This window comes from Hemiscyllium ocellatum, chromosome 31 (genome assembly GCF_020745735.1).
Source record: "Hemiscyllium ocellatum isolate sHemOce1 chromosome 31, sHemOce1.pat.X.cur, whole genome shotgun sequence".
In the NCBI taxonomy this organism is placed as follows: domain Eukaryota; kingdom Metazoa; phylum Chordata; class Chondrichthyes; order Orectolobiformes; family Hemiscylliidae; genus Hemiscyllium; species Hemiscyllium ocellatum.
The window spans coordinates 34,325,450-34,350,309 of NC_083431.1; the positions used below are offsets into that span (position 1 = coordinate 34,325,450).

Below are 24,860 nucleotides of genomic sequence, written 5' to 3' on the forward strand. Positions count from 1 at the left end.
AAAAGTCTTTAGCTGGTAGGATTAGGGAAAACCCAAAGGCTTTCTATAGGTATGTCAGGAATAAAAGGATGACTAGGGTAGGTATCGGTCCAGTCAAGGATAGTAGTGGGAAGTTGTGTGTGGAGGCGGAGGAGATTGGAGAGACACTAAATCAATACTTTTCATCAGTATTCACTCAGGAACAGGACACTGTTGCTGATGTGAATATGGAGTCACAAATGATTAGAATGGATGGCCTGGAAATATGCAGGGAAGAGGTTCTGGGAATATTGGAGAGGATGAAAATAGATAAGTCTCCTGGGCCTGATGGCATTTACCCTAGGATCCTATGGGAAGCTAGGGAGGAGATAGCAGAGCCATTGGCCTGGATTTTTATGTCGTCATTGTCAACGGGAATAGTACCAGAGGACTGGAGGATAGCGAATGTGGTCCCCTTGTTCAAGAAAGGGAGTAGGGATAGCCCTAGTAACTATAGGCCAGTGAGTCTGACTTCAGTGGTGGGCAAAGTCTTAGAGAGAATGGTAAGGGATAAGATTTATGAACATCTGGATAGGAATAACGTGATCAAGGATAGCCAGCATGGTTTTGTGAAGGGCAGGTCGTGCCTCACAAACCTTATTGAGTTCTTTGAGAAGGTGACTAAGGAAGTGGACGAGGGTAAAGCAGTAGATGTTGTGTATATGGATTTTAGTAAGGCGTTCGATAAGGTTCCCCATGGTAGGCTAATGCTAAAACTACGGAGGTATGGCATTGAGGATACATTAGAGGTTTGGATTAGGAATTGGCTGGCTGGAAGGAGACAGAGGGTAGTAGTTGATGGACTATGTTCATCTTGGAGTGCAGTTACTAGCGGTGTACCACAAGGATCTGTTTTGGGACCATTGCTTTTTGTTATCTTTATAAATGATCTAGAGGAAGGGCTTGAAAGCTGGGTAAGCAAGTTTGCGGATGACACAAAAGTCAGTGGAGTTGTGGATAGTGAGGAAGGAAGTGGTAGGTTACAGCGGGATATAGATAAGTTGCAGAGCTGGGCAGAAATGTGGCAAATGGAATTCAATGTAGCTAAGTGTGAAGTCATTCACTTTGGTAGGAGTAACAAGAAGATGGATTACTGGGCTAATGGTAGGCTACTTGGTAGTGTGGATGAGCAGAGGGATCTTGGTGTCCATGTACACAGATCTCTGAAAGTTGCCACCCAGGTAAATAGTGCTGTGAGGAAGGCATATGGTGTACTGGGCTTTATTGGTAGAGGAATTGAGTTCCGGAGTCCTGAGGTCATGTTGCAACTGTATAAGACTCTGGTGCGGCCTCATCTGGAGTATTGTGTGCAGTTTTGGTCGCCATACTATAGGAAGGATGTGGAGGCATTGGAACGAGTGCAGAGGAGGTTTACCAGGATGTTGCCTGGAATGGTAGGAAAATCTTATGAGGAAAGGCTGAGGCACTTGGGGCTGTTCTCATTGGAGAAAAGAAGGTTTAGGGGAGATTTGATAGAGGTGTATAAGATGATTAGGGGTTTAGATAGTGTCGACACTGAGAACCTTTTACCGCTAATGGAGTCAGGTGTTACTAGGGGACACAGCTTTAAATTAAGGGGTGGTAGGTATAGGACAGATGTTAGGGGTAGATTCTTTACACAGCGGGTTGTGAGTTCATGGAATGCCCTGCCAGTAGCAGTGGTGAACTCTCCTTCTTTATGGTCATTTAAGTGGGCATTGGATAGGCATTTGGAAGTTATTGGGCTAGTGTAGGTTAGGTAGGATTCGGTCGGCGCAACATCGAGGGCTGAAGGGCCTGTACTGCGCTGTATCTTTCTATGTTCTATGTTCTATGTTCATTATACAGGTTACTTCTAAAACATGAAAGCTATGGCCTAAAGTCTCATCCATATATGTATAAACAAAAAGGCCTCCCAATACCCTTTTCATCTCTGCACCAATCCAGATGATTCATAGCCCAGCCTGTTTTATGATCCCTCTGAAAGGACACAGTATCCTTGAGAAAAGGAACAACTTTTAGAAAAAAGGACCAGCTTTGGACACAGTGGAGATGGACATGGAAGCTAGGGTATATGATTTACATGCATTTGGAAAAGGCAAGGAATCATTAGGGTTAGTCAGCATGGCCTTGTACATGGGAAATTGTGTCTGACTAACTTGATTGAGGTTTTTGAAGGGATGAGAAAGTAGATTGATGAAGATAGACTGGCGGATATTGCTGATATGAACTTCAGGAAAGCAAGGCAGACTACTTAGATTACATGGGATTCAAGGGGAAGCAGCCAATTGGATACAAAATTGGCTTGAAGTTCAGAGACAGAGGAGGATGCTTTTTGGACTGGGGGCCTGTGACCATTGATGTGCCACAAAGATTGGTGCTGGGTCCACTTTTTTCTGTCAGATGGCAACATTTAGGCAAATGTGAGGTGTTGCATCTTGGTGAGGAAATTCAGAGCAGTATTTGTATACTTAATGGTAGGGCCCTGTGGAGTGTTACTGAACAAAAAGACCTAGGATTGCAGGTGCATAGTTCCTTGAAAGTGGAGTTGTAGGTAGACAGGGCGATGAAGAAGGCATTTGGAATGCTTGCCTTCATTGGTTAAAACGTTGGGTATAGTAATTGGGATATCAAGTTGCTGTTGATGTATATTTTGATCCACAAATCTGGACGACTCAAGTTTCAGAAAAACAGCAGATGCTTTATTATCAGACAGCCAGTGAGAGATTCTCAATGTCCCGAAAAGTAGTCGTGTGTCTACTTGTGGAGACACTTCTCCAGGAATCTCTGCCCTACACACAAAGACAGCATTTTTTGTTGGGATTAAACAAAAGGTTTATCAGTCACATGTTTGATTGTCACTACATAGTTTAAGATTGGTAATTGTGAATTTAAAAAACCCGATGAATGTTGATGTCTGATGATAACTTGTGAATGGATTACAGGAACTGATTATTGTATTCTCCATGATCATGTATTGATGGGAAGAGATTAAACAGAAGGGTTTTTCCTGTTCTCAGTGAGGACTAACGCACCTATGCTAATATGGAGGGGAAGTAAGACAATGGGAGCAGGAGGCAGTTTAACAGGGTTGTGGCCAAGGCTATCAGTCTTATCTGGGAAGGACAAATACTTCTGTCTGAGGCTACAGGAGAATCCATCTGTGTGTCTCCACTGGACTCCTTTTCTGGGATACAAGCAGTATCCTGTCTATATTGCAAGAGGACAGGCTTCCAATTGATACTGCAGTGAGTCTCTTTGGCAGTGGAATGTTTAACCCTTGAGTCCCCATCTGGCTTGAAAGAGAAATGGAATATGGAACTGATCCCTTTGTGGCTTTTTAACTTCCTCATTGTGGCTGTACAGGACATTGATGAGGTCACTTTTAGAATACTGCATATCATTCTGGTCACCTGTTCTGTAGGAAAGATGTTGAACTTGAGAGGGGAGAGAACAAGGATGATGCCAGGACTGGAGGGCTTGAGTTGCAGGGCAAGGCTGAATAGGCTGGGGCTATTTTCCCTGGAGTGTCAGAGGCTGAGGGGTGACCTTATAGCGGTTTATAAAATCATGAGTGGTAGAGATAGGGTAAATAGACAAGATCTTTTTCATAGGGTGGGGAATCCAAAAATAAAATGGATATGTTTATGGTGAGGGGGAAGGATTTAAAAAGCTAACATCTTCATGGAGAGGGTGGTGCGTGCATGGAACGAGCTGCCAGAAGAAATAGTGGAGGCTGGTACAATTACAACATTTAAAAAACAACTGGATAGAACAAAAGAACAAAGAGAAGTCCAGCACAGGAACAGGCCCTTCGGCCCTCCAAGCCTGTGCCGATCATCATGCCCCAACTAAACTAAAATACAAACCTTCTGCCCTTATTCAGTCTATATCCCACTATTCTCTTCCTATTCATGTAGATACCCAGATGTCACCATTGTGCCTGCTTCCACCATCTCTCCTGGCAGTGCATTCCAGGCTCCTATCACTCTCTGATGGAAAAGCTTCCCTTGCACATCTCCCTTAAACTTTTCCCCCTCTCATTTTGAACCTGTGTCCCCTTGTAGTTGACACATCAACTCTGGGAAAAAGCCTCAGACTACTCACCCTATCTATGCCCCTTGTAACTTTTTAGATCTCTATCAGGTCTCCTCTCAGCCGCTATCTTTCCAGTGAAAACAATTCTAGTCTTTTTAACCTTTCCTCATAGCTAATGCACTCAAGACTAGGCAACATCCCAGTGAAGGTTCTCTGCGCTCTCTCCTTATCCTTCTGATAGTGTAGCAACCAAAACTGCGCACACTACTCCAAATCTGGCCTAAAAGGGTTGTATATAACTGCAACATGGTTTGGCAACTCTTATACTCTATGCCCTGGCTGATGAAAGTCAGCATGCTATATGCCTTCTTAATCACTTTGGCCATCTGAGTTGTTTTTGGGGAACTGTGGACCTGCACACCCAAATCCAATTGTTAATGTTCCTAAGGATTTTGCCATTTACAACTTTATTTATACTTAAATTTGGTCCCTCAAAATGCATCACTTTGCATTTGTCTGGATTAAGTTCCATCTGCATTTCTATGCCCAAGTTGCTAATCTATCTATATCCTGTTGTATTCTTTCACAATCGTTGGCACTATCTGCAACTCCACCAATCTTTGTGAAACCTGCTAACTTACTAATCAGACCACCCACATTTTACTCCAGATGACCAAATTTAAGTATAAATAAAGTTGTAAATGGCAAAATCCTTAGGAACATTAACAATAGGATCTCGGTGTGCAGGTCCACAGATCCCCAAAAACAACAACTCAGATGGCCAAAGTGATTAAGAAGGCATATAGCATGCTGACTTTCATCACCACTAGCTCCCAGTCTCCATTCTGAAAAACACCCTTCTACCGCCACCCTCTGTCTTCTATGACCAAGCCAGTTTTGGTTCCATCTAGCCAGCCCACCCGAATCCCATATAATTTTAGTTATTGTACCAATCTGCCTTCTGGGACTGTATCAAATACTGTACTAAAGTCCATATATACTACATCCAGAGTCCTTTCCTTATCAATTATCTTTGGCACCTCACCTCTCCAAAACATTCAACCTTAATGCAACGTCCTCCTTCAATATATTGACATTTTGTAGAATATTCACACAGTCATCCCTGACCTCAACATCAGTCATGCCCTTGTCCTTGATGAATACTGATTCAAAGCACTCATTAAAGTTCTCTTCCCATTTCCTCTGTCTCCATGCATAACTTCTCTCCTTTGTCCTTGAGTGGGCTTACTCTTCACCTTGCTTCCCTCCTTTTCTAATACAGATGTCCCCTGCTATCTGAAAGTAGAGTGTTCCCAAGAAATCTTTCATAAGTTGAAAATGGCATAAAGCAAAGGTGCATGATTTATATGGGAAAAATATCACCATTTTGCATAAAAGCCAAAATCCTCTTCAGATTCGCGAAAACTGGTACTAATGTAAGTCTTTCATAAAAGTGAAGTGGTGTAAAGCGAACGTTTAAAAAGCGGGGGATATCTGTTTATGCATAATGTATAATGAGTACATGAATAGGTGGGGTTTAGAGATATATGGGCCAAATGCTGGCAAATGTGATAGGTAAGATTGAAATGGCTGGTTCAACTGTGCAAGTTGAACCAAAGGGCTGTTTCCGTGCTGTGTGGCTCTATGAGTCTATGAGAGGAAATAAGCCAAAGCAGATTAGAGTGGTGGTACTGAAAAATAGCTCAATGCTGGCTATCATAATGTATCAACTTAAAGATTATTAATAATACAAGATATAAAATAATGATTTAAAAAGACAGAAATATGACCAAAAGTATTAGATAAGGAAATTATAATTTTTGAGGCCATTGAGAATGGATAGAGGGGACAAAAATTGGATTATATTTTGACAAGAAAATAGAACAGCAATGAGGAATATTTAAACAGGTAATCAATTACGCAAAATGACAAAATTTTTCCCATATAAATTATGCGTCTTTGCTTTACGCTGTTTTCAGCTTATGAAATATAATCTACTAAAGAAGGCATAAGGTAACAAATAATGAAATATCACAGATGAATAAGATAAAAAGGTATACATTTTAAACAAATGGAACAGGAATGCACAAAACAGGCAGACAATAAAACCCTTGGTCTGGATGTACTGTACCGTACAAAAATAAAGAATTTGGGCAAGTGAAAGCAAAGCCACTGTGTCTAAGTTCAGGCAACTATAGCTTAACTTCAGTCAGAGCAAAGATATTCAACTCCTTATTCAAAGACGTAGTAGAAAAACTACAGAAACCAGATTAATAATAAAGATTTAAAAGGGAAGTTTCATGCTTAGCAGTTTAATGAATTCTTCAAAGTAGTAATAAAATAAGTTGATAGAGTAATGTTGTAGGTGTAATGTGTTTGAATTTTCAAAGAATAAGGTAGTGCATAGTACAGCAAGTTCCCAAGTTACAAATGAGTTCTGTTTTTTCTGCTGTTCGTAAACCGAAATTGTGTGTATGGGCTAATTAGTCCATCCTTTCATTAGGACAAAACAATGTAGGTAAGTCGGATTTTTAAAAATGAGAAGCAGGAGATTGGTTTGTAAGTACAGGGCGTTCGTAAGTCGTGTGTTAGTAAGTCGGGAATTTCCATTACTATCATATTTTAGGTCAGGATGTGGAGTCAGGGGAAAGTTAGCAAAGTGGATGGCTAAGTGGCTGCAAAATAGAAATCTGAGAGTCGTGGTTAGGGGACCACTACTGGAAAATGGTGTTCATATGGATTAGCGCGAGGATCATCATTTTTCAGCATTTCCATGAACGGAATTGAAAATATCTTTAAAATTTTGAATTTCACCAATTTAGGCAATATGGATTTTAAAAATGCAAGAAATTATGAAAAGAACTACTTTGTGGTCATTTTATCAGAAAATGAATTTCAACATAGGAGATGAGGTGATCTGTTTTGGTACTGAAGTTAGTGACGTAGATTAATAGTAACAAAGATTAAAACAAAACTAAGCCCTGAGTCTTGCCCTGAGAGCAATGGAATTGAAAAGCAATCAGTCATATTAAACTTGTTTTAAAACTATGGTTAGACCAAACTATGACAACTCTGTACAGCTCTGGTCTCTATATTTGAAAAATGGTGAAGCTATTGATAAAGGGACGAGAAAGATTTAAAAGGATTTCAGATTGAAAGGTCATGACCATCAGGAAAGGTGGAATGAACTGACACTCTCTTTTTCTCGGAGACAAAGTATTGAGAATTACTTCCTAGGAATCCTTAAAGTTAGGAAGGGACTGGACAGATAAATATAGAAATGTTTTTACTTGATGGGCCTTTGAAAACTAGGACACATAAATGTAAGATATTCGAAGATAAATTTAGGTAATTCAGAGGAAAGGTATTTATCCAGAGTTAAGTATGTGGGCCAATTGACCACATGGAGTTTTGAGCACTTCAGCACAGTTGCATTTAAGAGGAGAACAATATTAGCATTTAAAAGTGAAAATAATTAAGAGGTATGCTGATAGTTAGTATAGAGGGGAGGGAAAGACGTCAAGCATAAATGCAAGAATAGATCACTTGGTTCAACAGTCCTGTTTCTGTACCATACGTTTGACTTATGATACTAAGTATTTCAAAAAATGTGATACATTTGTTAAAACCTGAACTTAATTAGAAATGTTAACTTATTATTTAAAATGTTGCTTGTCATTGTTGTTCTTGATACCAGTGAAAGCAACTGGAATATCAGCTCAGTTTTTACGTGTAGTTCTTTGGGTTTCTGATGATGAACTGAACATTTTGAACAGTGGTTCCCAGAAAAAAAAACAGGATGATTTTCAAGTGAGATTTTCTTCGCTGGTGTTTAGATTCAGTCTCAGTGGGCCTCAGTGTATCACTTAATTGAAACCGATACCAAACAGGAAGCAAAACAAAAACAGAAATTGCAGGTGAAAATCAGCAGGTCTGACAGCATCTGTGGGGAGAAAGCAAAGTTAACGTTTTGTGTCAGGGTTCTGTTCAAGAGTCACCAGACTTGAAACATTAACTCTGTTTTCTCTCTAGGGATGCTGCCAGATGTGGCATGTTTTTGCTTCAGATCTCCAGAGTCTGCAGTTCTTTGTTTAAATTTAACAAAATGCTGTCATAACCTCAGCAGAAAGCCAGGAAGTTTTATACACATAGATTTGTGTGAACTACATGAGCCAAACAACTGACTATTAAACCCATTGAGTACACCAGTCTGATGGTGGAGGGTATGGATGATTATTTACTGTGAGTGAGGTACACCCCTCCCACTTCTCCCCCACTGTGTGCAGCTGCTAATTTTGCAGGTGATGGGGATGATGAGTGATTGGAGCCAGTGGGAGTGTACAGTATATGTATGAATAGGCTGAGACTGTTATTAGTGCATGGGGTGCCAGCACTTTTGTTCTGTTGAACAGGAGAGAATAAAAATGCCATCTTTAAATAAAAGCAGAAAGCTAAGGAGAGTTAGAAATGCAAGACCTTTTGAGAAATACAATTTCCAGCAACTATTGCTGTTTTCGTTTGCAAGAATACCATCTTTGATGGATTGGAATGGGAAAAGGGTGCCCAGAGGATCAAGAAATGGGCTGTTGCGTGTCAGGCAATGTTTGTGAGCTGGCTTGGTGGCAAGTGAAGAGTTGCCTTGGTCATTGGGTGGAGAACGGAGTCCCTTTGTCAATGGAATGGTGGGGAATGAATATAACTGCGATCAGAACATTTGTAGAACTCAAGTGCTATTCCAAATATCATTTGTCCATTTAAATTTCTATTAATTTGGAACTATAAAAATATTTAAAATCAACCAGAATAAAGAAAGATTTGCATGAAGGTGGTGCTTTTCATGATACCATGATACAAAGTACTTTGCAGCCAACAGAAATTTTTGTCAGTTTTGGGACCAGAGACCATTCTTCAGAACAGAAAGGGTCACTGGACCTCAAATGTTAACTCTGCTGTCACTCCACAGATCCTGTCAGACCTGCTGAGGTTCTTCAGAAACTTCTGGTTTTGTTTCAGATTTTCAGCATTTACAGTTCTTTATTTTTTGCTAAGTAATTTTGAAATATAGTCACTGAAGTATAAGAAACAACTCAGTTGGAAAGAAACGGTTTGACAAAATGCAATGAGATAGTCTATTTTAGTAATGCAGTTGGTGAGATAAATATTGGAGTTGGAAAACAGGGAGAACTTCAATTCTTTTCCTTTTGAATAGTGTCATGGGACCATTTCTATCCATTTGTGGGGGCACAGGTGGTTTAGGTGATGTCTCAACTGAAAGACAGCATTGAATTGTGAGCCTGGATTATTTATTCAGTTCATGGACCTAGAGTGACATCTAAACCCACATTTTGACTCAGAGGCATGAGTGTTATGACAGAGCTACATCTGATACAAAATGCATCTTTATACTGTAAACATTTTACATGGAGACGATGTCCATGGACAGTCCAGAGTGTTGTGCCTTCAAGTTTTGGATTTCCTCCTGCAGAATTTTCTCTCTTATGGCCTTCCATTCATCCAACATAAGGTCATGTCAGGTCAGAAAAAGTCTGCACTTCTACTTGTTGTTACTCGACTGAGTTGATCTTGAATAGCTAGGTTTTTGGAATATTCTTTAAACTGTTGGTGAACCAATACTTGTTTTGTACTTTGGACATAAGTTCAAGGGACAGTTTGAAAGTTATCCAAAAGTGAAGGAGAACCAGAAATTGAAGACAGAGATCCAATATGGACACGAGAAACAGACATAATGTATGCCCTGGAGGAAAGGTTGTTCAAACCAGGTTGGCAACAATGAAATTGTTTATATTAGGAGGCTACAGCTCGGAAAGAGAAGAAGCATATATACTTTTTTAAGCATAAAAGCCCCACAGAAAGAGTGCAACACACATCATTACAATGGCATTTATATTAACTACAGTACTCCAGATCCTATTCTCACTGATGTCTATCATTTTCCTCATGGCCTCTGCCTTCTCCTCTTCTGTTGGTTCTGGCCCTGACTCTGAGTTAATTCCACAGAACCAACTCAAGCAACGGATGAAGAGATGCTTTCTTTGCTTTGGTTCTGCAAATGAAACAAGTAAAGAATGAATTCATGAATATTGTTTTTGAGATGTAAGTTTGAACACTAAACCCATTACAATTCCCATTCCTAATTCTGAAGTTAGAACATTGTTTCCACTTATGTGATGCATCTCAAATCCAACATTAAAGTACTAGTCTCCCATTACATCTAACTTTATTGCAGTAGGCTAATTCAATTGCTGCTGCTTATGTCCAGACTTCGATTGGTCACATTATCAAACTACCTCTCATCTATGTAACTTACGAGTCACATTCCTCAGGTGGCATTCCATGGTTCCAGCAACACAGTAAAACATAGTGTTCCATGCAACTTTGACTTTTTCTATGTACAGAATTTTCAGGATATTTCTATACAGTTGTTTTGAACTGTCTAGCTGTTTTGAAGATGTTTCTGGCACAACACTCAATGATTTAGCTGGTAGCCTGATCCACATTTGATTCTATGGGAGTAACCTTTTTTTAATCTTTTTGTCTCATTATGGACTCACTATACTCATGTTTTAGTTCTGAACTCACATTGCGATTTATATATTTAAGCACTCATTTCACTCAGTGTTCAAAAAATATTCAATTTAAATTTCTGACTCCCTTCCTTTAGTTTAATCTTGTTACTTTGTGGTATTAGCAACTCCTTATTTATAGAGTGAGTACCTGTTGTCACTGGGTGCTTGTCAATTGTGCCATTTTCTGCTTCTTCTTGTGTTTGGATCTTTGGTTTAACTTTGTCCACAATATCCAACTCAATTCTTTTCTCTTGGCTGTAGCGGAGACTGTACACGAGCCGATGAAGCTACAAAGTCAAACAGCTACTGTTTTTTAAACTTGCTTCAGTCACTAATGGTTATATTGTATTCCTCTGTGTGCTGTCCTGTCTATTAACTCATCATATTATACACGCTCTTGGCAGTAATGGAGCTTGAATGTTGCTGAAAAAAATAGGCATACCTCTGAATGTTTCATCATATTCTGATCAAGACAAATGCAAGAATGCCAAATTTCAGATGGTCACAACAATGTATACTACCAGAGGAAAGAAAAATAGTGGTGAATAGTTTCCAAGTCACTATGTTTCCTGAGGCAAGGCCATGGAGAAAATAAGAATGCTAATGGGTAATTCACAAGCCTCGAATATATTTCTTTTTAATTGTAGTGAATGAGGTCCTCATTCTCTGTAAGTCAAAGGAATATATTAAAGTTTGGTTCCTTTTTTGAATTATCTATAAGCAGGGAAGACTACAGGTCTGTGTTGCTTTTTCCACAGGAACATCTTAATTGATTGGAGCAATTTGTCAATAAATCAGCATCCGTTTCCTCTTGTAGTATAAATTGCAATGATTGTTTGAAGTTTGCATTCTTGTGTTTGTCATGACAGGGCAAGATGTAAAGTCCGAGTAACCTCTATCACTTCTACAATATTCAGGCAAACCAGGTGACAGAGGTTTAAATCTCATCATTGCATCTGATGGAGTAAAAAGTTAGGATTAAGAGGTTGTCATAGTAATTGTGAAACAACCACTGATTGTTGCAAAAGCCCCTCTCGTTCACTCATTTTGTCTTTTGAGGATGGAAATCTGCCATCCTTACCTGGTCTGGCCTGATCCATAGTATTGAGGTTGACTGTTGACTGCTCTCTGAAATGGCCTACCAAGCCATTTATTTCAAGGACAAATAGAGAAAGGCACCAAATATTGGCTTTGCCATCAATATCGATATCTCATCAGAAAATAAAATATGAATGCTCAGCCTTCTGTTTCTCTCTTTCGTTTTCTTTCCTTCCCTTTGATTCTTCTTATTCCTCTCTTTCTTTCTCAGTAACATAAATAATTTATCAGTGAGAGCTTAGAAATGAGAAAGAAACAGGCTGAAGTGAAAGACGATGACAGACACAAAAAGAAAGAGAAACAGGGTGAGAAAAGATATAGTGTATTGAATGCAAAGAGAAATAGATTCCCATCTTCTCCTTGTTATAATCAGGTAAAGAAACAGATATTCGTTTACCAGAACTCACATGTTTTTCTTCAATTGATGGAGTGCAAAAGGAGATGATGAGCACTAGCACACATGTGCAGGTGAACAGGATGATGGCAAAGTGTAGGTAATGGATTCCACAGAAGATGAAAGGGCAGGATGATGGGAAAATGCAGCTGCCCGTGCCATAGGTAAACTCAGCAATCATCCGGGAGAGGCCCATTGCCAAGCCACCAATCAAGCCCCAAAAAGCACCCTGCAGGGGGAATGAACAAGAAGCCACTCATAACAAGTACTGCATATATTAGCCACCAGGTATCAAATCCATAAATATCTGTATGTATATGTAACACTAGTAAATATGTGAAAAATTGTAAACTATTGAACTGTTTGAACACTTCTGGAATCTAAAGGGTTGACTGTCATTAATTGTTGGAATACCTGCCTTTATACTGATGGTTCCCTAACAACTCTGGCTGGGTTTGACTTCTACCTCAAACATCTAAAGAGTCAGAAAAAGAAGAGAAGCAGCTGTAAGGTTCGGAAGATGGCAGATAGACACTCTTCCATTCTCCAGGTAAAATTTGGGAATCCGATGTTCCATTAGTATATGGCTTTGAGCTAGTTGAACTGAAAACAACAAAAATGCTGAAGGTCACAGCGAGTCAGGCAGTATCCGTGGAGACAGAGCAAGCTAACATTTGAGTATTGATGACTCTCCATCAAAGCTGACGGGACAGCATTTATGCAGTAGTGGGGAACTGGAATGCTGGGTGCAAAAGGGTGCTGATAGTGCAGATTAACTGATTGGAAAGTGAGGATGACAGAACAATGATGTACCTAACCACCAGCCTGTTAAGTACAGATGGTCCCACTGGAGTGGGGGGAGGGGAGATAGGACATGGTGACAGAGAATGCAACAAGTCAAGCTAAAAGAATGAGAAGAAATGGGAGTGAGTTCACAATCTGAAGGTGTTGAACTCAATATTAAATCTATAAGGTTGTAAAGTACCTAATCTGAAGATGAGATGTTGTTTCTCCAGTTTGGACTGTGATTCTCTGGAGGATTGCAGCATGCCGAGGAAAGTCAAGTGGCCATGCGAGCAAGACACTGTGCTAAAATTGCTGTCAGTAATCTGATTTTGTTAACAAAAATCTTGGTGGACTGTGAGGAGTTTTCAAAATATGCCCTTTCTTTTAAAAACTATTGGTAGATAAGGGTTTTTTTTAGCATATTTTGAGAAGATTTGTAGCTCAGGTTGAGGTTTTGGACGTAGGTTTGCTCGCTGAGCTGAAAGGTTCATTTTCAGACATTTTGTTACCTTACTAGGTAACATCTTCAGTGGATCTCAAACGAAGCAACGCTGAAAATTCCTGTTTTCTAGTTATATGTTTGGGTTTCTTTGGGTCAGTGATGTCATTTTCCTGTGATGATGTCACTTCCTATTCCTTTTTCTCAGGGGGTAGTAGATGGGGTCTAACTCGATGTGTTTGTTAGTAGAGTTCCGGTTGGAATGTCATATTTCTAGGAATTCTCGTGTGTGTATTTATTTGGTTTGTCCTAGGATGGATATGTTGTCCCGGTCGAAGTGGTGTCCTTCCTCATCTGCATGTGAGGATACTAGAGGATACTTACAGACCAAATATTGAACTACAGAATCAATCATCCCAACACCCACAAATGAAGCTGCATCAGAACATTATTTCAATGAGCAAACACACACTGCAGTACAGAGAAACTACACAGAGCAGAGGAAAATCACCAATACCGTGTATTCAAAAAGAATGGGTACCCAATGAACACAATCCACCGATTTCTCAGCAACAAACCCAAACAAGCAGACAAAACACGTCCAGAAACCCGAGCCACTCTCCCCTACATCAAAGACATCTTGGAAATGACTGCCAGACAACTCAGACCCCCTTTGGCATCATGGTAGCCCACAAACCCACCAACACACTAAAACAGCAGCTAATGAACTTAAAAGACCCTATACAGGCAATGAGCAAAGCTAACATCATTTACAAAATACCATGCAAGGACTGTAACAAACACTACATTGGACAAACAGGCAGAAAACTAGCCACCAGGATACATGAACACCAACTAGCCACGAAAAGACTTGACCCTCTCTCACTAGTATCCTTACATATGGATGAGGAAGGACACCACTTCAACTGGGACAACACATCCATCCTAGGACAAGCCCAACAAAGACACACATGAGGATTCCTAGAAGCATGGCATTCCAACCAGAACTCTATCAACAAACACATCGAGTTAGACTCTGACTACCACCCCATGAGAAAAGGAACAGGAAGTGACTTCACCACAAGAAATAGCATCACCACAGGAAATGACATCACTAACTCAAAGAAACCCAAACATATAACAGGAAAGCAGAAATTTTCAGCATGGCTTCGCCTGAGGTCCACTGAAGATGTTACCTAGTAAGGTAACGAAACGTCTGAAAATGAACCTTTCAGACGAAAGCTCAGCGAGCAAACCCACATCCAAGGGTTTTTTTTTTTGCAAATCATCTCCACAGGATTGCCGTTGTCCTGTACATATGCAAGTGCATTTGTTTGGGATTAAAAAGGGAAGTAGTTCTGATTCTGGATTATGCTGTGAATGCCAGTTTTCCCACATTTTTTATTATAATGAACAGATTATTTTCAGTTTATTGAAAAAGCCCAGTGAAAGTCATTTTTTAAATTCTGGATAACAGCACCAAAGCAAAATAATTGGGCATTTTGGTGACTAAGGTATACTGATGGTACAATTTCTGGAATAGCATTGTTTGATTAAGGGACAGTCTATCTCTGTGCATTAATCATGTTGACCTTTTGTGCCTGGGACCTGCCTTTGAATCCTATCTCAAGGTATCAGGTGTTTTGAATCCATGATCCATTCCTTAGCCAACCGTAAGGGACGGGAACATAGTTTGAGTCTAAAACTGACAGTGTAACTATGGAGTGGGGCTTAAGTACACTTGTAGTCGCACAATCTTGTATAGGGAATTGCTCGAATCAATTAATTATAATAATAGAATTAATCTTTATGTTGATTGAATAGTTAAGCATGGGAATGCACAAATGGCTGTAAGTGGAATTAAGCGCAAAAGCTGTCAGTTTTATTGCAGTTGGTGCAATCTTTGGAGGTAGTTTTGCAGTATTTTATTTCATATAAATTGATTTATGATATACTTTGGGCCAGAGGACACAGGAAGACAGTGTTTCACATGGCTGAGTTACTCTGTGTGTTATTTTTTAAGGAGATAATTTTAAGATAATAAAAGGAGTCCTGAGAGATTACCATGAAATAGCTCAAAAAGTATTGATGTCATTTTTAGAATAATCATTGGAGGATTCAAAGTATGTATCACTGGGCTCTCCTTTAAGTACTACGTGACCAATCGTAGCAGTTGAGTTGGTTTATGTGATGGATATGCTTAGAGACAGCCATGGGACAAAAATTATGTAGAGATTGGTGGTTCTTAGATTCTCAGGAATCCAGGAAAAACTCAATGACCTAATCAGAACATGGAAGTAAGACAGTACAAAACTTAATTTAACTTTGTCTCAGATGAATTATAACCATAGAACACACAAAATTAAGAGAAAAGAAGAGCCTGCCTCTCAACTACGTGATAGCTGCCCACATTGTGGGCGGCGCGGTGGCACAGTGGTTAGCACTGCTGCCTCACAGCGCCTGTAGACCCGGGTTCAATTCCCGACTCAGGCGACTGACTGTGTGGAGTTTGCACGTTCTCCCCGTGTCTGTGTGGGTTTCCTCCGGGTGCTCCGGTTTCCTCCCACAGTCACAAAGATGTGCGGGTCAGGTGAATTGGCCAAGCTAAATTGCCCGTAGTGTTAGGTAGGGGGTAAGTGTAGGGGTATGGGTGGGTTGCGCTTCGGCGGGTCGGTGTGGACTTGTTGGGCCGAAGGGCCTGTTTCCACACTGTAAGTCTAATCTAATCTAATCTAATTGTGAGCCAATTATTCAGTTGACCTCCATCTTAGCCCAAAGGCAGTCGCTTGTGTGGGAGGAAATGATTGTTTGTATGACCTAGCTATTATAAAATAACCAAAAGATTGGATGCTTCCATAGAAAACATCTGTACACTTTAGCTGAAGAATACCTTGTTGTATCCTCATCTGGTAAAAAATGAGGTCTGCAGATGCTGGAGATCACAGCTGAAAATGTGTTGCTGGTCAAAGCACAGCAGGCCAGGCAGCATCTCAGGAATAGGGAATTCGACGTTTCGAGCATAAGCCCTTCATCAGGAATGAGAGAGAGTAGCCAAGCAGGCTAAGATAAAAGGTAGGGAGGAGGGACTTGGGGGAGGGGCGATGGAGGTGGGATAGGTGGAAGGAGGTCAAGGTGAGGGTGATAGGCCGGAGTGGGGTGGGGGCGGAGAGGTCAGGAAGGAGATTGCAGGTTAGGAGGGCGGTGCTGAGTTGAGGGAACCGACTGAGACAAGGTTGGGGGAGAGGAAATGAGGAAACTGGAGAAATCTGAATTCATACCTTGTGGTTGGAGGGTTCCCAGGCGGAAGATGAGGCGCTCCTCCTCCAGCCGTCGTGTTGTTATGTTCTGCCGGTGGAGGAGTCCAAGGACCTGCATGTCCTCGGTGGAGTGGGAGGGAGAGTTAAAGTGTTGAGCCACAGGGTGGTTGGGTTGGTTGGTCCGGGCGGCCCAGAGGTGTTCTCTGAAGCGTTCCGCAAGTAAGCGACCTGTCTCCCCAATATAGAGGAGGCCACATCGGGTGCAGCGGATGCAATAGATGATGTGTGTGGAGGTACAGGTGAACTTGTGGCGGATATGGAAGGATCCCTTGGGGCCTTGGAGGGAAGTGAGTGTGGAGGTGTGGGCGCAAGTTTTACATTTCCTGCGGTCGCAGGGGAAAGTGCCGGGGGTGGAGGTTGGGTTGGTGGGGGGTGTGGATCTGACGAGGGAGTCACGAAGGGAGTGGTCCTTGCGGAACGCTGATAGGGGAGGGGAGGGAAATATATCCTTGGTGGTGGGGTCCGTTTGGAGGTGGCGGAAATGACGGCGGATGATACGTTGTATGCGGAGGTTGGTGGGGTGGTAGGTGAGAACCAGTGGGGTTCTGTCTTGGTGGCGGTTGGAGGAGCGGGGCTCAAGGGCGGAGGAGCGGGAAGTGGAGGAGATGCGGTGGAGGGCATCGTCGATTTTCAGCTGTATCCTCATCTGGTGTTCACTTTATTTCTACACTTATTTTGCCTGCAATAAACCCCTTCGTTTGGGTTCATGATAGGAAGAAAAGTATTGCTCTGCCTAAAACTACATCAAAGTAGTTTGCAGATTTGTTTTAGCAGCAGAACCAAGAGAAAAAAGCTCTAATTGCTTCCATCAAACCTGATATTTCAGTCTAAAGGTTTGGTAAATTGGGTGACACAGTGGCTCAGTGGTGAGCACTGCTGCCTCACAGTACTATACTCCTGAGTTAATCATAGAATCACTACAGTTTGGAAACATGCCATATGACCCAACAAATCCACACCAACAATCCAAAGAGTAACCCTCCCAGACCCATGCCCCTAACCTTTAACTCCACATTTACCCCTGATGACTAATGCACCTAACCTACACGTCCCTGAACACTATGGGCAATTTAGCACGGCCAATTCACCAAAACTGCATATCTTTGGATTATGGGAGGAAACTGGAGCACCTGGAGGAAACCCTTGCAGTCACAGGGAGAATGTGTAAACTCCACACAGAGGCTGGAATCAATCAACCAAAATCTCTGGCACTGTGAGGCAGCAGTGTTAACCACTGAGCCGCCATGCTTGTGACTGTCTATGTAGAATTTACACGTCCTGCATGGGTCCTCTCTGGGTGCTCCAGTTTCTTCCCACAGTGCAAAGATGTGCAGGTTAGGTGGATTGGCCATGGGAAATGCAGCGATATGATGAAGTACTCTTTACAGGAGTGATATAGCCAGTTTCCACTTTGCAGGGATTCTATGATTTTCTAAAATTAAAACCCATGAATACAAATTGATTTGACAATTTATGCTGGTAACTTGTTTCCTATTCATATAAACTTGTATGTTGGTTGAAATTCTGATGGAAATGGCAGTATTTCTGGACAACAACTTTTCACTCCATTGCCCTGACCTGCAAGGAGGCAACACTTTGAATCTGTCATATATTCTGCCAGGAGCCAATTTCACTTGCGAAGGAATATAACTTTGACATATACGATTTCAAAGGATCTTATTTCAAATTTTGGTTTTCTTTATTAGAGCTCTAATATACCTTCCCTCCCAAATAATCAGAGAATTTTGGACCCCTTCACTCAGCATTTAACTCAGGGTGCACCTGCTTTGTGTATCCTTGATGGAACTTCACTTTGAATCTAACCTATGCTGTACCTGAACTAGGAACTCTGTTGGATAGTATAGACATGAATATGAAAATTCATTCTGTAAATTGCTGTCAACTTGGATCAGAAGGGCTTCTTACTGGTTCATTGACTCTTTTCACAAAGACTCCAAGCAGGACAACTGCACCAATGGGTGGTGCTAGGTAGCTTGTGACAGACTGGATGTAGTCAAAGAGTTGCCCGCTCTGTGCTGCCTGAACCACAGGGATCCAAGCAATGCTGATTGCAACAATACAAAGAATCCAGACCCTGAGGAAGAGACGAAGCATATGTAAATCAAAGTGTTTCAACAGTTAAACCTTCATTTACACCTTGTCATTGCAGAATTCTGCAGAGGTTGGGGAAAGGTGATGGTGAAGCACGTGCTGTTATTCTTCAGAATGGCCTGTATGGCTACACTAATCTTTAATGGTCTTCTGAAACAGTCCCACGCCCTCTTAATGAATCCTTACCTGCCAACAATCATCAACTCTTTGTTGCTGGCCCCCTTCCGGAACCTTGCCCAGATGTCCATGGTGAAAAGTGTGCTGCTGCTGTTAAAGATGGATGCTAGTGAACTCATGAGAGCAGCCAACATCACGGCAAGCATCAACCCACGCAGCCCTGTCAGGAGATACACAGAGAAAGTGAGCCAATTGTAGGCTAGGATATTGGGAATGTTGGATATGTATAAAGAGTGGACTTAATGCAATACATAGGTGGACACATTGGGAAATCATGTGACGTCCAGTTGTGACACAAGGGAAGAGAGAAATATATAGAGGACACATGTTATAGAACTATGGGATCAAACGGGAGATACACTGAGAAACAATAGGAAAAATAGAGTAAGACATCAACACCGTAAATTGTGGGCAGTGACTGAGAACATTGAAATATATATATATTTACTATTTCACAATGTGGGCAAAGTCAGCCAATCTCCAACTGCCTCTGAACTGAATGGCTTGCTAGATTACTTCAGTGGGCATATAAGAGTTTTTAGTATGAATCTGAAGTCATGCATGGGCTGGACCAGGTAAAGATAGCTTATTTCCTAAAGCATATTAGTAAACCAGATGGGTTTTCATGACAATTAACATAGGATTCATGGTCACCATTAATAGTTTTCAATGCCTTGTTAAATGAATTCAAATTTATGTAGCTCCTGTTGTTATGGGACTTGAAGCTGTGTCCCTAGAATATTGGCTAGATTGCTCTTGCAGTGGCATTACCACCACACATTGACTCTAAAATATCATGTAATCAAGGATATAATAGGAAATGTTGGAATAGTGGCATTAAACTTGAATTAGAGAGATGGGAAGACTGAGGTGAGGATCTCTGTGTTTGAGCTCCTTTGAAAAAAGAATGAAAAACAAGGCTGAGGTAATTTATCCAATATGGATCTGTACTATTTAGTTGAGGATTAATCCAAATTCCATCACTAGCCTTGGTTGAATTCACTGCCAATAAGGCATGGGTGATGTGTTACAATTGGCTGTGGTGTCCTTGCATTAGGATTTGACAAAACCTTGCTCTTGATTGCTGTACAATTGCTCTACTAGAAATTGCTATGTCTGTCAACATTCATTAAGAAAGAGTTCAGTGTCAATCACTATATTCCCTGTAATGGAATAAACTCCCCTGAACATGACCATGAAGATGAAGACATAAACATGACATGTACATGAAGAACTTACGCTCGAAACATTGACTCTCGGATGCTGTCTGACCGGCTGTGATTTGTGGTCCTCACTTCCTCCATTTTGCAACATACCATGAGACAATCATTGCCCCAGCAGCAAGTCAATCATATGAGGCAGTAGAATGGAAAGAACTAGAGAAATCAGTGGGATAAGCTCTGAATCAATTGCAGAGAGGATTTAGGAATGGGAAGTGCAGATGAAGGAGTTTGGGTTTTATAGTTTAACCGATGACGTACCATTGGGCATCAATGCAACCACCAGCTTTGGGTAAGCAATGTTTGAGCAACCAACAGATGTGCCACAGATCCTTTCACATTCCTCTGGCACAATGCAAGCAACCTCATCTGTGGGGAAAAAAATTGAATCGTTAGAATGGGTTTTCCAAATTTGCTCCAAATTAACTTCTAATTCAAAGTGGTTCTTAAGATTGTTTGCTTCAGAGCTCTGTCCTTCCTATAACAAATTGTCATAGGTGCACACGTAACACGATGAGTTTTTTTTATACCAACCTGTTCAGACATGTTACATCCTACTCCTGGGACAGATAAGCTTTAAACCAGGCATTCAGGGTTAGAGCTAGAGACACTATTGCAGTGCCTCTGGACACTTTAAACCCCATTTTTATACTGAAATTAATTCAACTATTAAATATACATTTATTTGTAGTTTTCTTTGACTGAAGGTAAAACTTATTGATGGTACTGAGCAGAAAGTTTGACAAGATGTTTAGGTACTTCCAACCAAAATGCATTAAAATGGGAAATAATTAACCAAAATGTTGAAAGTAAATGTTCTGTAACTCAGCCTGTAAAGAAAAATTGTTCTGAAAATGGAAAGTTACCTGTAGGGATCAAATCCAAACGGGAAATAATTAGTCAAAAAAAATTCACACAGACAGGAATCAGCAAAATGAGGAAAATGGTAAACTGAAATAATTTTCAGAGTTGATGTTTAAATTAGGACATTAGGACATAGCCCTCCTGAAAAAGTGTTGTCTTCGATGGTTGAGTCTTAATGCTTCCCATTGTGCATTTTCTTTTTTTAAAAACACTTCTAATTCACTAGCTCAGCAACATTATTGTGAACCTCTGGAGTAGGTAGGATTATGAATGCAGATTTCATCGCCTTAGACTCTACCCCTGCACCACAAGAATCTTCCTCTGTGCACTTTCTTTTTTTTTCTAAATTCAGAAGTGTTCTTGCACAACAGAATATTTGTCTTCCCTGTCACCAAATCACCCACAGTAGCCCCACGAGTAAATGACCCTTGCTTTCCAATTGATTAATGTACAGCCAGAGCCTTTTAACAATTGTGCATTTTCCTCTGATGTTTATAACTATGGGCAGGTGTATATTGTTCTGCAGTTCCAAGCCCAATTTTCTCTGGGAGGAGCTTATTCAAAATTTCATGCTATTTAGCTGTCCTGGTTGCAGTTGAATAAGGGAAGTTGGTGAATTGGTGTCTCCACAGAGAGATTGAGTGCACTGGGCTAGTTTTCTGGTAACTATCATGAGCATGTTCATTCATCTCCTTTAGATAAATGTTGTCTGTAAAGGCTCTGTCAAACTTTATGGCTATACCTTTCCTGAGAAAAAAGGCAGTAGTGGAAAGAGCATTTTCTGACTGATACATTCACAAGCTAGTGACCAAAGAGGTAATCAATTTGATCTATCTGAGGTGAAGAGATGTCCAATGGTATACAGTTAGCCACTAAAAAGCTGATAGCGGTCTCTGAATCTATCAATCTTGAGATCAATCTTATCTCTGTGTGGGGATACATGTGACCATACCTTGTGATTGATCTTCAGTTCACCCAGTTGCTTCTCCTAGGACCTCTCATTTGGTGTGTTTTGCTTCGATGTTCTGAGTCTATTTTTGCTCTTAAACATTCTCACAGACCTCTGGTTGTAAACCTCTTCTCTAATGAGCCATACTAAAATGGAATATTGGCTGAGACGTTGATCAAATGTTCGCATTAGTGAGGCAGTGTAATGACCACTGTCCAGTCACATACTCTCAAGTTAGTTAAAGCAATTTACATAAAGGAAAAACTATTTCACTGAATGCACTCAGTTTTGGGAAAGCCTGAGTAAGATACAAAATGAATTTCATTCTAAACTGGAGAAGCAGTAAAAGTTATTCTCAATCTCTAACCAACTTCTTCCATTTCCAAAACAGATTTCAGGGCAAAACTTTAAATCTTCTGTTGTTATGTAGTCAGGATGGAGAAATCTAATGAGAATATGAGATTACAACGAGGGCTGTAAATTTAAATTTTAAACGCTCAAACTAGCATCTACCTGCAGCATTGGGGATTTAGCTAATGAGTTGGTAGAATGGAGATAGATTTGGCAACACCAGAATTATTGATTAATTTGAAATATTGTCATGTGTACAGAGAAAAGCTTTGTTTATGAGCAGTACAGGCAGATCCTAGTAAGCAAGGATGTACAGATTATAGAGTGAAAAAAACTTGGACACAGTGAGACACACAAGTTATATGGACAGGATGTATGCAAGATTAACAAAAACTACATTATTTGAAGTTAGAGAGTCCATTCATCAGTCCGACAACCGCAGTGAAGAAGCTGCTCTTGAACCTGTTGGTATGTGTTCAAGCTTCTGTATCTTCTGCTTGATGGAAGAGATTGGAGGAGAGCATTATTGGGATGGGATGGGTCTTTGATGATGGCAGTCTTTCTGCAGCAACGAGAGGTGTAAATGCAGTCCAAGAATGGAAGACTGGCTTCCATAATGGTTTGGGCTGTGCACATGTCATTCTATAGTTTTTTATGATTCTGGGCAGCGCTGTTGCCATACCAGGCCATTATGTATCTGGACAGCTTCTATGAGGTATCTGTAGAAGTTGGTGAGGGTCCTTAGGAATATGCCAAATTTTCTAAACAGCCTGAGGAGACATTGTTGTGCCTTCTTGACCGTCGCACCTACATGGAAATCCAGGACAGGTTGTCTGTCATCATCACTCCAAGGAACTTGACTCTCTCAACCGTCTTAGCCTCCGCTCCATTGATGTAGATGGGGGCGTGTTCTCCTCCTTTCTTTCTGAAGTCAATGATCAGTTCTTTCATTTTGCTGACATTGAGAGAGAGGTTGTTCTTATTGCACCACATTGCCAAGCCCTCTATCTCCATTCTGTATTCTGACTCATCATTGTTTGATATCTGACCTACCATGCTGGTGTCATCAGAAAACTTGTCAATGGTATTCATTTGGAATTTGGTTGCATATTTGGGTGTACAGGGAGTACAGTAGGGGGCTAAGAACACATCCTTGGGGGTTTCTAGTATTGAATGTTATCATGGAGGAGGAAGTCAGTTGTGCATCTTCACTGATCACTGTCAATGAGTCAGGAAGCTAAGGACCCAGTTGCAGAGGGTGGAGCCAAGACCTAAGTCTCGGAGTTTTGGGATCAGCCTGGAGGGGGTAATGGTGTTGAAGGTGGAGCTGTAGTCGATGAGCAGGAGTCTGATGTAGGCGGCCTTGTTGTCCAGATATTCCAGGGAAGAGTGCAGAGAAAAGGAGATGACATCCACTGTGGACCTGTTATGTCAGCAGGCAAACTGCATGGGTTCGGGACAAGCTGGTCGTTTTGAGTTCATGACCAGTCTTTTGAAGAACTTCATAATTATGGTGGTAAGGCCAACCTAATTACTGCTGAAAGCATGATGGTGAGCTGCCTTCTTGAAAGGCTTCAGTCCATGAGGCAGAGCTATATCTGCAGTGCTATTAGAATTAGATTGCCAGGTTTTTGATTCCATGACAGGATCATATCATTCCAAGTCAGAGGCTGAAGAAGATTTTGTTTCTTAATTCTTTTATGAGAAGGGGATTTCACTAGCAAACTCAGTGTTTGCTGCCCATCCTTAATTACCCTTGAACTCAGTGGCTTGTCAGGCCATTTCTGGGAGCAGCAAAGAGTCAACCATGTTGCTGTGGCTCTGGAGACACATTTAGGCCTGACTAGTTAAGGACAGCAGATCTTCCTCTTTTATTGAAGCAGCCTGCTTCATGGTCAATGACACTATTACTGAGGCCAGCTTTGTATTCCAGATTTATTAAGCAGGGATGGTGAAAATTGAACCCATTTCCCTCAAGTCTTTGCTATTACTAGTCTACTGACATTACTACTACATTCCATTATAAACCAGCCCTTCTGGCAGACGTCTATTCATTAGCCACCCTCACCCTTCTATTTAATAGAGATCAAATATTTGAACGGTGTTGTCAAAGGAGTCTTAGCAAGTTGCCACAGTGTATCTTGGGGACAGTATACATTGCAGCAACACTTTACCAATAAATATTTAAGATGTTATATTGGGTGCCAACCAAGAAGCGTGTTTTGTTGATGGTGTTGAGCTTCTTGAGTGTTAGTGGAACTGCATGATTCCCAGGCAATTTGAGACTATTCCATCACATTTGTGTCTACAACTGTGTAGATGTTGGACAGGTTTTGAGGGGTCAGGAGGGGGAATTGCTCACCATAGAAGTCCCACTTTCTGACCTGCTCTTGTAGCCATTGCATTTATGTGGCTGGTCCAGTTAAGATTCTGGTCTATTGTGACCCCTGGATGTTGATAATGGGAATACAATAATAGTATTGCCATTGAAAATTCAGAGGGAATTATTATATTCTATCTTGTTGGATACA

At 40.9% G+C, this 24,860-nt stretch overlaps 1 protein-coding gene across 5 annotated transcripts in view; it reads right to left on the reverse strand.

Annotated features, from left to right (window-relative positions):
- Positions 1-9,884: 9,884 nt before the first annotated feature.
- Positions 9,885-24,860, reverse strand: part of slc5a2 (solute carrier family 5 member 2) — a 67,086-nt gene continuing 52,110 nt past the window's right edge. Inside the window, exons 9-15 of one of the 5 annotated variants that reach the window (XM_060848419.1) lie at positions 20,427-20,534; positions 18,955-19,105; positions 18,583-18,751; positions 12,128-12,343; positions 10,841-10,909; positions 10,303-10,339; positions 9,885-10,099 (exon numbers count right to left, since the gene is read on the reverse strand). In XM_060848419.1, the coding sequence (XP_060704402.1) occupies positions 9,885-10,099; positions 10,303-10,339; positions 10,841-10,909; positions 12,128-12,343; positions 18,583-18,751; positions 18,955-19,105; positions 20,427-20,534 (965 nt within the window). Of the gene's footprint in view, positions 10,106-10,302; positions 10,340-10,770; positions 10,910-12,127; positions 12,344-18,582; positions 18,752-18,954; positions 19,106-20,426; positions 20,535-24,860 lie in introns of all 5 variants that reach the window. The other 4 variants (XM_060848415.1, XM_060848420.1, XM_060848418.1 and 1 more) reach the window with 4 other exon arrangements.